This window comes from Candoia aspera, chromosome 1 (genome assembly GCF_035149785.1).
Source record: "Candoia aspera isolate rCanAsp1 chromosome 1, rCanAsp1.hap2, whole genome shotgun sequence".
Classification (NCBI taxonomy): Eukaryota; Metazoa; Chordata; class Lepidosauria; order Squamata; family Boidae; genus Candoia; species Candoia aspera.
Genome location: NC_086153.1, coordinates 45483196 through 45495410, shown reverse-complemented (window position 1 = coordinate 45495410; position 12215 = coordinate 45483196). Strand labels below are relative to the sequence as shown.

General features: G+C 35.7%; 1 protein-coding gene across 2 annotated transcripts in view; it reads left to right on the top strand.

Moving 5' to 3' along the window:
* Positions 1–5916, top strand: part of UBR2 (ubiquitin protein ligase E3 component n-recognin 2) — a 65197-nt gene extending 59281 nt beyond the window's left edge. For both annotated transcript variants that reach the window (XM_063303004.1, XM_063303009.1), the window contains exons 44-47: positions 1181–1258; positions 1950–2120; positions 2739–2840; positions 3720–5916. In XM_063303004.1, the coding sequence (XP_063159074.1) occupies positions 1181–1258; positions 1950–2120; positions 2739–2840; positions 3720–3861 (493 nt within the window). In that variant the 3' untranslated portion in view covers positions 3862–5916. The remainder of the gene's footprint in view (positions 1–1180; positions 1259–1949; positions 2121–2738; positions 2841–3719) is intronic.
* The last annotated feature ends 6299 nt before the right edge of the window (positions 5917–12215 follow it).

Genomic DNA, 12215 nt, shown 5'->3' with positions numbered 1-12215 from the left:
TAAGTCTAGCTAATGGCTTGGCTGGGATGCTACTGAGTCTCAGTGTGAAAGTGGGATGGACATATATAATTTTTTTAAAAAGCAACTAAACAAAAGAAAATAAGCAACATATTTGTTAAAAAGGATTCAAACGGGTGCTGCATTTATGTATCTGCAAATGTTGGGAGAAAGATACTTAATCACTTGTTCTAATTATATGTTTGTGTGTGTGTGTAAGAATTAACATAAGATTTATGTTTGTATCCTATAAATAAATAAATAAATGAGCGCTACTAATTCAGTAGCATCTATTTGTAAGACTTTTTGAATGGATTACATTAGAGTTTAAACAAACATTTTTTAAAAATCCATTGTTTATTGCAAAAATTCTAGAAACTTAAATATTGAAGTCTCTTCTCTTTGCAACTTTACTTCTGTTACTCTATCATCATATTATCCTACTGTGGTTATCATACTTAAGGCCAAACTACAGGTAGTCCTTGCTTAAGTACCACAATTGGGACTGGAATTTAGCTCATAAGCAATGTGGTTGTTAAGCAAATCTGGACCCAATTTTACAACCATTTTTGCAGCAATCATTAAGTGAATCACCGCAGTTGTTTAGTGAATCACATGGTCATTAAGCAAATCACATGGTTCCCTACTGATTTTGCTCATCGGAAGCTGGCTGGGAAGGTTGAAAATGGCAATCACGTGACTGTGGGATGCTGCAACTATCGTAAATATGTGATGGTTGCCAAGTGCCCGAATTGCAATCACGTCACTGTGGGGACACTGCAACAGTCATAAGTTCAAGGAACGGTCATAAATATTTTTTCCAGCGCCGTTGTAACTCTGGATGTTCGCTAAACAAATGGTCGTTAAACAAGACTGTAGATGTTTATGTTTGGAAGCAGCGTCCCAAGATTTGCAATATGGACTCTGGCCCAGACGGGGTATGGGTGGATGTATCTGTTCTACATAATAGAAATGTTCTTTTTAAAAATTACTACATTATCTTACTAACTTATAGGTAATACTGTCATGCTGTTTTAAAGATTTTTCTCAGGTAAAGGTAGCTACCATACATATAATAGTTAATTCAATTTTCTATAATAGATCAAACTATTTATATACCAAGGGCAGCTTCATATGCAGTTTTGCATTTTTTATGACATACTTTGCATTTATATGATTTCAGCTATCCACGAGATTCTAATAAATTAATAGAACTTCCAGAAGATTACAGCTGCCTAATCAATCAAGCATCTAATTTTTCGTAAGTCTTTATTACGATACTTTACCGGAATAAAATCTTGATAAGTTACAGACGTTGCAATCCTTTGAAGTGGTCAAGGACAGTTGGACTTGGAATAGAGAATTGCCAGCTACTCTAAATGGACAGCTGCTGACTGTCCATAGATGAACCTTCCCTCACCTGGTGCCCAATCACTCTCTCCCCCCAAAAGAAAGCATGGCTGTAATCCTATATAATTGGAAGTACTAAGCAAGGAAAGCAATGGTAGATAAGCCTGGTATAGACTGAAGAATGGCCTGAAACAGTGTGGCAGGATACAGCATTTCCTACATTTACCCTTGGAAACTTCAAGCCTACTTCTATGTACTTAACCTTTTGTTTAATGAGTTAAAAAAAGTGGTTTTGATCCAGATGTATCCTCCTCAAGCAGAAAACATAAGGTGTTTCTACTACTTTTCTCCATTCTTCTGTTCTGTTCTCTTTTCCACATTCTGTGTCGCTCCATATCACTCAGCCAGAAACAACGTTTGTGGGTAAGGATACCACATTGAAGCTCCAATGAAGGGGGAAATGTGGGAAATTTCTGTTGCTGCAGTGGGCTTTCACTTGCAATACTTTGAACCTAAGCCATAGTCTTTTAACTGAAGAATGTATATTTAGTACAGTAGCTAATGTTTTGTTATATTAACCAAATATTTTGTTTCTTTCAAAGGTGTCCAAAGTCAGGTGGTGATAAAAGTAGAGCACCAACATTATGCCTTGTCTGTGGAGCTATGTTGTGTTCTCAGAGTTACTGCTGTCAAACAGAACTAGAGGGAGAAGATGTAGGGGCGTGTACTGCACATACATATATGTGTGGCTCTGGAGTTGGAATCTTCCTCAGGTAAAAATATGATTGTATTTGGTCAATTTTGCTAAATTGCCACACTGTAAGAACAAAGTAAATAATGCAACTCTTTTTTATGGTGCTTTCGTCTAGTGCAGTCATTCATTGACAGAAGGTTCAGCAGCAAAATCTGTTTATTTATCTATGCAATTTATATGGCTATCCATCTCATTATGATGACTCTGGGCACCTAAAAACAGCTAAAAACAAAAGCAATAGCAAATAACATAACTATCTTATAGGCTCTAACTGAAATCTGGCCCCCATGCCCAGTAATATAACCATATCTTTAGGGCCTTGCAGAAGGCCAGCACAATCAGGACCACTCTGATCTCCAGGGGAATGATGTTCTGTAAGAAAAGCACTATGACAGAAAAGGCTTATTTCCTCGGTCTCGCGAAATGGCCCTCTTTAATTGACAAGACATATAGCATACCCATTCTGATAGATCTGATAGGATGGGTAGAAATTATCAGGGAGAGATGGTCCTGCAAAAGGTCTCATATGTCCAGTTTACTCTGAAATGATAAATTCTAGTCTCTAGAAATTGATGGAATAATTTATTGGACAATATTAGGAGATTGGATGCCATCTTTGTTCTGTCTTTTTTTTCAGAGTACGGGAATGTCAAGTGCTATTCCTAGCTGGAAAAACAAAGGGTTGCTTCTATGCTCCTCCCTATTTAGATGACTATGGAGAGACAGATCAGGGACTCAGGTAGTTTTTCAACATTTGCTTTTTGATATGAGGACTGAGTGATGCTGATTGCATATGATGAATTTCATTCTTCCTGCATTGAGATTTTTTCCAAAAATGAAGAAGTGAGATACATAAATGTTCTGTTTTTGTCGCACTAATCAAAATAGCCACTGTGCTCATGGTTTCTGTATATCCAGAATATACACTGCAGACTTGAATGAAACATAATATTAAAAAAGGCAGGATAAATCTAATAGTAATTATAATAGTAATAATAATAATTTTAAAGAAGCTGAATTGAACATCTGTTAGGTGATTATGACAGAATGAATCCTGTTCTGGCCTTGTAAAATAGACTTGCAGATTAAAGCCCAAGGGGCACTGCTTAATATATAAATTGAAGCTATTGCAGTAGGGGGAAGCTTCATAGTAACTTTATTTAGTTTATCTGACTCTTTTCACTCATAGTAGTAATCTCAGGTAAGATATTTAGAGAAGAAGACTGGGTCATCCCAGACTACCAGTTATGTATAATGAACTATAAATAAAAAAGAAGTAGCAACTTTGGACTGCTATATCAAATCAGTCTTTTTTATGGCGCATCTCAAGTGTTTAAAGGGTTTCAAATAAACTGTTCAGGTAATACTTTGCCATAGCATAATAAATAAAATGATCGTGTGGAGGTAGAGAGAATAGTTCATTGGTAAGATCACAGTGTAGTAACTAAAATTGATATGTAACTAGGCCATTATGAGCATTTCTGGCCACTGGGCTAGATTATCTCTGTGTGTGTGTGTGTATGTGCTGTTTGGAGAAAATGAATACATACGGAATTTCATATTATTATTTCATATTCTTGATTTGTATGTTATTTCTTTCTCTCCTCCCCTCCCCTAGGCGTGGGAATCCTTTACATCTGTGCAGAGAGAGATTTAAAAAGATTCAAAAACTCTGGCAACAACACAGTATCACAGAGGAAATAGGACATGCACAAGAAGCAAATCAAACTTTAGTAGGCATTGACTGGCAGCATTTATAACTTATTTTCTGAATTCTAGAACTGAATAATTCTTTTGTAATCCATCATAATACGTCAAGCAAAAAAGAATTAGGAAACAAAGGATGGAAAATAATAAAGAGAAGAATCTAATTCCTCCTTAATTTTTTCCATGTTTGTTTTATACATTTATTGGTTACCATAACCATATAACTTTACGGTGTAGCATATTTGATTAATAGTATTATTTGCACTGAGCTTCCTTCACAGACCTCCTGTTGACTTCTCCAACTTGGTTGAGTGAATTTGTACAAAATTATCATCCTTGGCATCTACTGAAACTCTTTTTCTGATAACTGAGGGGGGAGGAAGAATTTGGCTGAAATAGCATCTTGATCAAGCACAATGTTGAAGCAGTGTGGTCTAATTTTTGTAGTAAATCTGAGCCATTTTGCATTTTAGTACTTATACTGTTCTATACTTGGAATAGGATGAAATAAAGGTGCAAAAAATGTAGTAATGGATTTATCTACAAGAGTGCAAAATAACACTCATATTGAAAATAACTTTGTAATCTGCAGTCTTGCATGGCTCTTTGGTGTTTGTATTTCTTAACTAAAACAGAACAATTCATAAGGAAAACCGATTTAATTATCTTCTTGAAGTCTTGCACACTTTATGAGTATTTGTGTGGATTGTGATACTGACATAGTAGGCAAAGACTTTTCCATGATATGATTGGTAGACTTTGGTATTACATTTTTTCTTAGAATGTAAGATAGCAACTTCACCCCTTGGAGGAGTCATGTGAATCTTGATTTGATCTCAAATTGAAGAAGCCGAGAATAAGGATTTTTTAGATATTTACTCCAACTTTCAAGGTTCTGGATGCATTTGCCTTTTTGCAGTTCTTAGGATGAAACAGAGGAACCCAGTATCCATGGGGGTGCAGTTGCAAAGCTTGATGGTTGCTAATTTCCTTCGCAGGCACCAACGAACACATGAATTTGCACTTGGCTGGCATTCTGTAAAGAAGTTTGTCTATAGTATACTTTATAAGTATATTGAAAACTGCACAGATTTTGCACATGGATGCTTGAAGGCAGTGAATTTTCTAAATACTATACTTTCTGGAGAGTTGTCATCTGTCCTTTAAAATACCATTTTTAAAAAATTGCTTTATTACATAATCATAATAATCTGTAATCCTGTCTAATACTGATAAAGTATTATTATTATTATTATTTGGGGGAGGGGAATTTCATCACCAGTACACTGGAAAGAAACCATCCTTTGAACATGCATTTTCATGTTATTGTGAAAAAAAAATTAACCAATGTAATGCATCACTTCATGCTGTTTTCTCAGAATAGTTGCTATTAATATATAAGACACATACAAAACTAGATCAATTTGGCTGCCTTTTATTAGGGTAATTTTGGGCAGTCTGATTACAGTCTTCCTAGATGCATTAGTAGTAACCAAGCCTCTTTTTCCTCTGTGTTGTGTACCTGGCAGTAGTTTTCATTTTCCTTCTTTGTTTACGTTGTAGACAAAACTATTTGCTGCGAATGATGCATTTAACTTGCTAATTCTGCTCTAACACAATTTATTTAATATAAAATTCGCTTTAAGATATACACAGTAACAATGCATTCGATTCTGTGGAGTTTTTTTCCCCCCTTGTGACTGCATAGCAAAATCAGAAACAACAATAAAATAATCTCTGCTGCTCTTAAAAAAAGAAAGAAAATTGTATAAAGTAAATATTGGGAGAAATGCCCCCCCTCAGGTACTATAGATGAGATGAAGGTCAAATAGCTGATGGTCTTAAGACCATGAGACATAAAGTTTAATTTATCCTGGTTTTCAGCAAGGTTGCTCATTTTTCAACTTCCCATTTTCTTCTTTTTTTTCTTTCAGCATGTATTTATGTTAATTGTAGAAATGTTTATATAACAAGCTTTCAGTATCAGGGAATTCATACCTGTAATGAATTGACTATGACTTTCATATCTGTGAACAACTTGTAAAAATTAAAATGTATCATATGTATAAAAATATAAGAATAAATGCTTTAGGTGTTGTTGATATTCAGTTAATGCTTGAATCTTGCTCACTTTTTAAAGAGACAGTTCTGCTGAATACTTTAATTGCTAACTTGTTAAAAAAAAATGCCTTGGATACATAATAGCACCTCTGGTTCCCAGTCTACATTTTTAAAAAGTTTTAAATATTGCGGTCAGCCACATCAGTCTACTATCCCTCTCAGGGCTGAGCCCTAACAGTTCAACGTTAATAAAATTAGTACTTCAGAAGTTAAGTAGTTTTTGTGACTGTATTACATGATTATTTATAAAAGTCTTTTTAGTTTAATTTAATTGTTTAATTATTTTAATAATTATTTTTACGCTTTCCAACATTATTCCTGAACAATCTTACTTTGTTTGCAATTTCTTCAATGTGATCCTGGTGTGGAAAGATTATTCTGTAGGATAAAAGGCTGAACCTGATAATGGTGGCTTGGAAAGAAAGAAAAAGAATCTGGGCAGAAAACAAGCAAGATATGAAGGGAAAACAAAGGGAAAAGCAGCAAATAACTCTAAGAAGAAATTAAGGCAATTTAAAAGTGACTTTGGGGCAGCAAGTCAAGATGTATTTAATTGTCCTACTATCATTGAAGGTGATAGTGCTCTACAGTAATTTATATCTTCCTCCCAACTCTTTGCTCACATGGTACAGTGTATTAGATTGTAATCTAAACGTTCACACTTGGTGTTACTTGCTCCATCTTGACTGCACAGTCCTATTGTTCTACCCCTTGCACTCATTCCCTAAAGCTACTTTTGAAGATCAAGGGGAATGTCCTTCAAACAGCATTCTGTGTAAGTTTATCTCCCTGAAGACAAAGCACTCCTAAACATTTAAGGGCAGTTTTAAGTCTTGAAACACCATTTTGTTATGTATATTGCAGTGTAATTTCTGCATGGCTGCAAAGTGGGACAATTTTTGGTACAAAATGTGAATTTCAGAATTCTCAAATACATTTTTTTTTTTAATTTAAAGCAGGGGAAACATTAAGGATTCTATCTAAATCAAGGCATTCAGAGGAATGGTTCATATAGTTAAAATAAGGCATCCATGATGTAGAGTTGCTTCATATCTTGAATCACATGGTATCAATTGTTACGTATGAATCTAATCGTTGGGCTGGATCGTTCCTAGGTTATTTGTTTTTAGAACTGAAAATAGATCTATTCATTTCACCAACCTGTAGACTTGTTGGAAATAAAATTATCCAGGCATTTATCTCCCAGTGGACAGCTGTTATCTTGTGGCATTCTGCTTCTTTGGCTTTTCTATTTATTAACCTCTAATGTTCTTCTTTCAGAAATCATTTTTAAAATCTCATAAGGCCACCTAAGTCACTGGCAACAGCATGAGAAAAGTTAATATTTTAGTATTTCTGGAATACCTTTTTTAAAAGGGCTTTATCCTTTTATGTTCTCCTGATTATTAGTTCAGCAAGAGGATACCATCAGAATGAAGAGGCTGCTGTAGCCTTCGCTTGCTTCTGTAAAGCAGTGCGTGCATAAGGAAGCAACTGTTGTCAGGCATTAGGCACCCAGAACAGAGGAATGTGTGAAGGTTAATCTTGTAAACTGTATTGTGGTGGTGGTGGTGGTTTATTCGTTTAGTCGCTTCCAACTCTTCGTGACTTCGTGGACCAGCCCACGCCAGAGCTTCCTGTCGGTCGTCAACACCCCCAGCTTCCCAGGGACGGGTCCGTCACCTCTAGAATATCATCTATCCATCTTGCCCTTGGTCGGCCCCTCTTCCTTTTGCCCTCCACTCTCCCTAGCATCAGCATCTTCTCCAGGGTGTCCTGTCTTCTCATTATGTGGCCACAATATTTCAGTTTTGCCTTTAATATCGTTCCCTCAAGTGAGCAGTCTGGCTTTATTTCCTGGAGGATGGACTGGTTTGATCTTGCAGTCCAAGGCACCCTCAGAATTTTCCTCCAACACCACAGTTCCAAAGCATCTATCTTCCTTCTCTCAGCCTTCCTTATGGTCCAGCTCTCGCAGCCATATGTTACTACAGGGAACACCATTGCTTTAACTATGCGGGCCTTTGTTGTCAGTGTGATGTCTCTGCTCTTAACTATTTTATCGAGATTTGTCATTGCTCTTCTCCCAAGGATGAAGCGTCTTCTGATTTCCTGACTGCAGTCAGCATCTGCAGTAATCTTCGCACCTAGAAATACCAAGTCTTTCACTGCCTCTACATTTTCTCCCTCTATTTGCCAGTTATCAATCAAGCCAGTTGCCATAATCTTGGTTTTTTTGAGGTTTAGCTGCAAGCCAGCTTTGCACTTTCTTCTTTCACCTTCATCATAAGGCTGCTCGGTTCCTCTTCGCTTTCAGCCATCAAGGTGGTATCTGAATATCTGAGATTGTTAATGTTTCTTCCAGCGATTTTAACTCCAGCCTTGGATTCCTCAAGGCCAGCTTGTCCCATGATGTGTTCTGCGTACAAGTTGAATAGGTCGGGTGAGAGTATACAGCCCTGCCATACTCCTTTCCCAAACTTAAACCAGTCCGTTGTTCCGTGGTCTGTTCTTATTGTTGCTACTTGGTCGTTATACAGATTCTTCAGGAGGCAGACAAGATGACTTGGTATCCCCATACCGCTAAGAACTTGCCACAATTTGTTATGGTCCACACAGTCAAAGGCTTTAGAATAGTCAATAAAACAGAAATAGATGTTTTTCTGAAACTCCCTGGCTTTTTCCATTATCCAGCGGATATTGGCAATTTGGTCCCTAGTTCCTCTGGTATTAAGGTTACTTAGGAATAATTAGCTCTGAGAAAGCCATGTATATTTTCCACTCCTAGGATGTTTCATCAAGTATTGATGAATGAAAAATGGGGAAATGTTACTTGCTTTCCTTAGTATTACATTTCTAAATTTAAGCAGAAGTGAAATCGCCACAGACCTTATCAGGAAGAAGATAAGCATGCAGTAAAGTATTGCAAAAAAACAACAACACGTGTTTTTTACAGTCACAAATCATTTGTACTTGTTTTCCAGCAATGGCATCATTTTTCAAGTGCATATGGAAGTCTGAAAAAAGTTGGGCTGCTTAAGTGAATAGTTGAGAGGTGCTAAAGCACTTCTTCCAAATAATTTTCAAATGTGCAGAGCCTTTCTGCTTTTATTTTTGTTCCCCCTCCCCTGGTTTTTTTGGTATTTCTTGTATTAAGAAATTTAAATTGCAAATTACCTCAAGTGTCTTGACAGAAAGGGTAGTGGTAATTAATACTAAAAATTATTATTATGCGCATGTATTGTATTTACTCAATTTATATTCCATCTCTCTTACATCATGGAACTGAAGCTACTGTCCCTATCTAAGCATGCTTGGTTTGCTTCAGTAAGACTTCAGTTTTGTAATGCATTCGAATATGTTATGTAATCTTTGAAATGGCCCTTTTAGGTTGAAAAAAAAAAGCAAATCCTTCCAAAGAATGGCTTCTAAGTGAACAAAAGCCACACAGTAACTGCAGGGACTTCAGTAATGCAAATGAACGAAATACACTATATTAAATGTATTTCAAACATTTAACAAATATGCTTTTTGTAATAGAATCTACAATACATTCACATTTGGAAAATCCTATCTATAACCTCTCCTATTTGACCGGACAATTATTAAAAACTGCGTAATACAACACAATCATGTCAAAAGACCTTAATGAACTGGAATTCCTGTCTTCCACAATAGTTGTATTATGTTTTCTAGATGCATTCTTAATACTCAATTTTCCCTTCCTTCTGAATGAGTAATCTTTAACACTAGGACATATTACTGGAAAATGTATAAGATAACTAAATCAAATGTAAGATATTTCCACTCTTTTCTTTCTCTTGATCCAAAGAAAGCAATATAATGGTAGAGATTGTGCTACTTCAAGGGAAAGAGAACAAGAACACATTCCCAAGCAAAAAAAAAACCCTCTGGTGTTGTGACACAAATCTGATTCTAGTCTTTTTGTCAGTCTAACATTACAATGAATATCCTTGATCAGTTGTGATGACTGGAGACACTAAACTTGAGTTTTCTGATACGGCAATAAAATAATGTATTGAGTAAAAAAGTGAAAGCAGACAATAGTACCAAACCCTCATCAATCAGAAATGATAGTTTGAGTTGAACATTTTTAGAGTTGAGGTAAATGCAGTACAATAACATTCTGGAATATTTACATGACTTTGTATGACATACAAAGAATTAGCAAAATGAAATAGTTCCAATGAGATTTCTGAAGCCTTCCTAATTAAACCTTTTCCCAACTGCCTGTTATATGGATAGTTGACTCATATTGGCCTAACTGGATCCACGATAGATCAGGATTATATAAAATCTCTAATGCTTCTGTTGGCATATTTAGTAATCATACTATGTTCATATTAAGTCTTCCAAATGCAGGAGACAGATTCCCATTTCCCTACTTTTCATCTCTGGTTTTAAAAACTATTGTTATGAAACAAAGAAAAAACTCATTAAGGACTCAGAGGTCTATACTAACACTTTAAAATGTTCCAACGGATATTGCAAGATTTGGATATTAATTGGGGAAATCATCTCCCCGACGTGTCCTTATAAAAACTACAAGCAAAACCACTTCAGAAGGAAGACACCTTGTGCAGAATTGAAGAAAGGTACAAAGTTTTCTCCACCTCTTGATATTCAGGCAGTTATCAAACAGTGATAGTTCTTCAGCTTCAACACTTGCCATAACTGCGGTTATTAAAATCCTAGCCTGAACACCATCACCTCTTACTGGAACCACTGCAGTATGGGACCCCTCCCTGATCACATAATCCTTCAACTCTATTCCATTTCATAGCACCTTCAGGATCACAATTTTTATTTCAAATGTTTTGCAATTCTCTGTTTGTGGGTGGAGCTTCATAACTACGAGAGAGCCAGCAACCATTTGCTGACCTTCTATTTTTCAGCACTGTTACAAATGTCATCACGCAGGAAAAGGTCCCAGTTTTAGCCCCTGCATCTTCCAATTAAACAGAATCCAGGGGCCAAAACTGGGGAAATGGCCACCAGTGAAAGCAGAACTGCCAAGATGGACTCTTGATCTGACTCTCTAATTCAACTTAGACCTCAAAAGAGCCTTTGTCAACAAGCACCTCCTGTCTGTAACTTCCTTTGGTGTCACTTCTCTCTTTGAGCAACTTTATCCTGCATTTTATTGATCATAATGACATTAACTCTTGCTTCATTACTCTTATCGAAGATTACAAGACTTTTGAACAAGGACTGGCTCAGTTCCAGAACTAACTAGGCTGCTGATTAATAGGCAAACTTCTCTGCTTTCTCTTGGGAAAGGCTCAGCTGGCAAAGATTTTTTATGTAGGGTCTGTGTGAGTGCTTCATATAAGACAAAGATAAATATTTATTTACCTCCCCGCATGCTTCACTCCAGCTTATAAACATTAAAAGATACCTCCTATAGTTGCCACTTTCAGAATAATACAATCCTAGACAATCTTATTGAATACATTTTGTATTAAAATGCATTGAAGCAACAGTCTTCTGTATGTTACTATAATAGGAAACTCCAACTCTTTCTACATAGCATCTAATTCACTAAATCAATGTGCAAATCTTTTATTGCTGAATAATTCTTGCTTCTCAGTACCAGGAAAAAAAAATCCTTAAACCCATTTACTAAATTTGGTAACTTTTGGTAAGGATTACAAATAGGGTTTCATGATTTCTTCTTAAAAGACATCTTAGTTTTTGTACCAGATTTAGATGTAAGCAGGTGTCAGCAATTTAGGTTATAGTTTATGCTGGTTTACAAAGCTATATAATCTTGCTTCTATAAAATTACAAATTTCTGTTCAGTGCATAAAAATTCTAACTTTGTTATTGCTATATAGCCAATAAACATACAAACTGAATACAGTTCTTCAGAAGCAGTTTTAAACATGTTTTTGTCCAAAAAAGGAAGTTAAAACTGCATTTTTGTATATAGCTTTCCAACTTTCCAGTTAAGATTTTTTTTGTTCTACCACCATAATTATGCATAATCAAGCATACAGATTTTTCCAAATATTTGTAAACTTAAAATGCAAAAATAATTACATTTCCTCCTTGGTTTCCAGTGATCCAAAACAAAATACAAAGTACCAGAATACCAAAATACAAGTTAATTCTTGATTTTTAATATGAAAGACCCTAATGCCTGATGTATTTGCTTTAAAATAATATTTAACCATTTCCCATAAAAGTAGTCATCTTAATATGTCTATAGTAAGAATATTTGTTATATCAAGATGCATTGTAATGTTCTTGCCTTGAGTCCAAA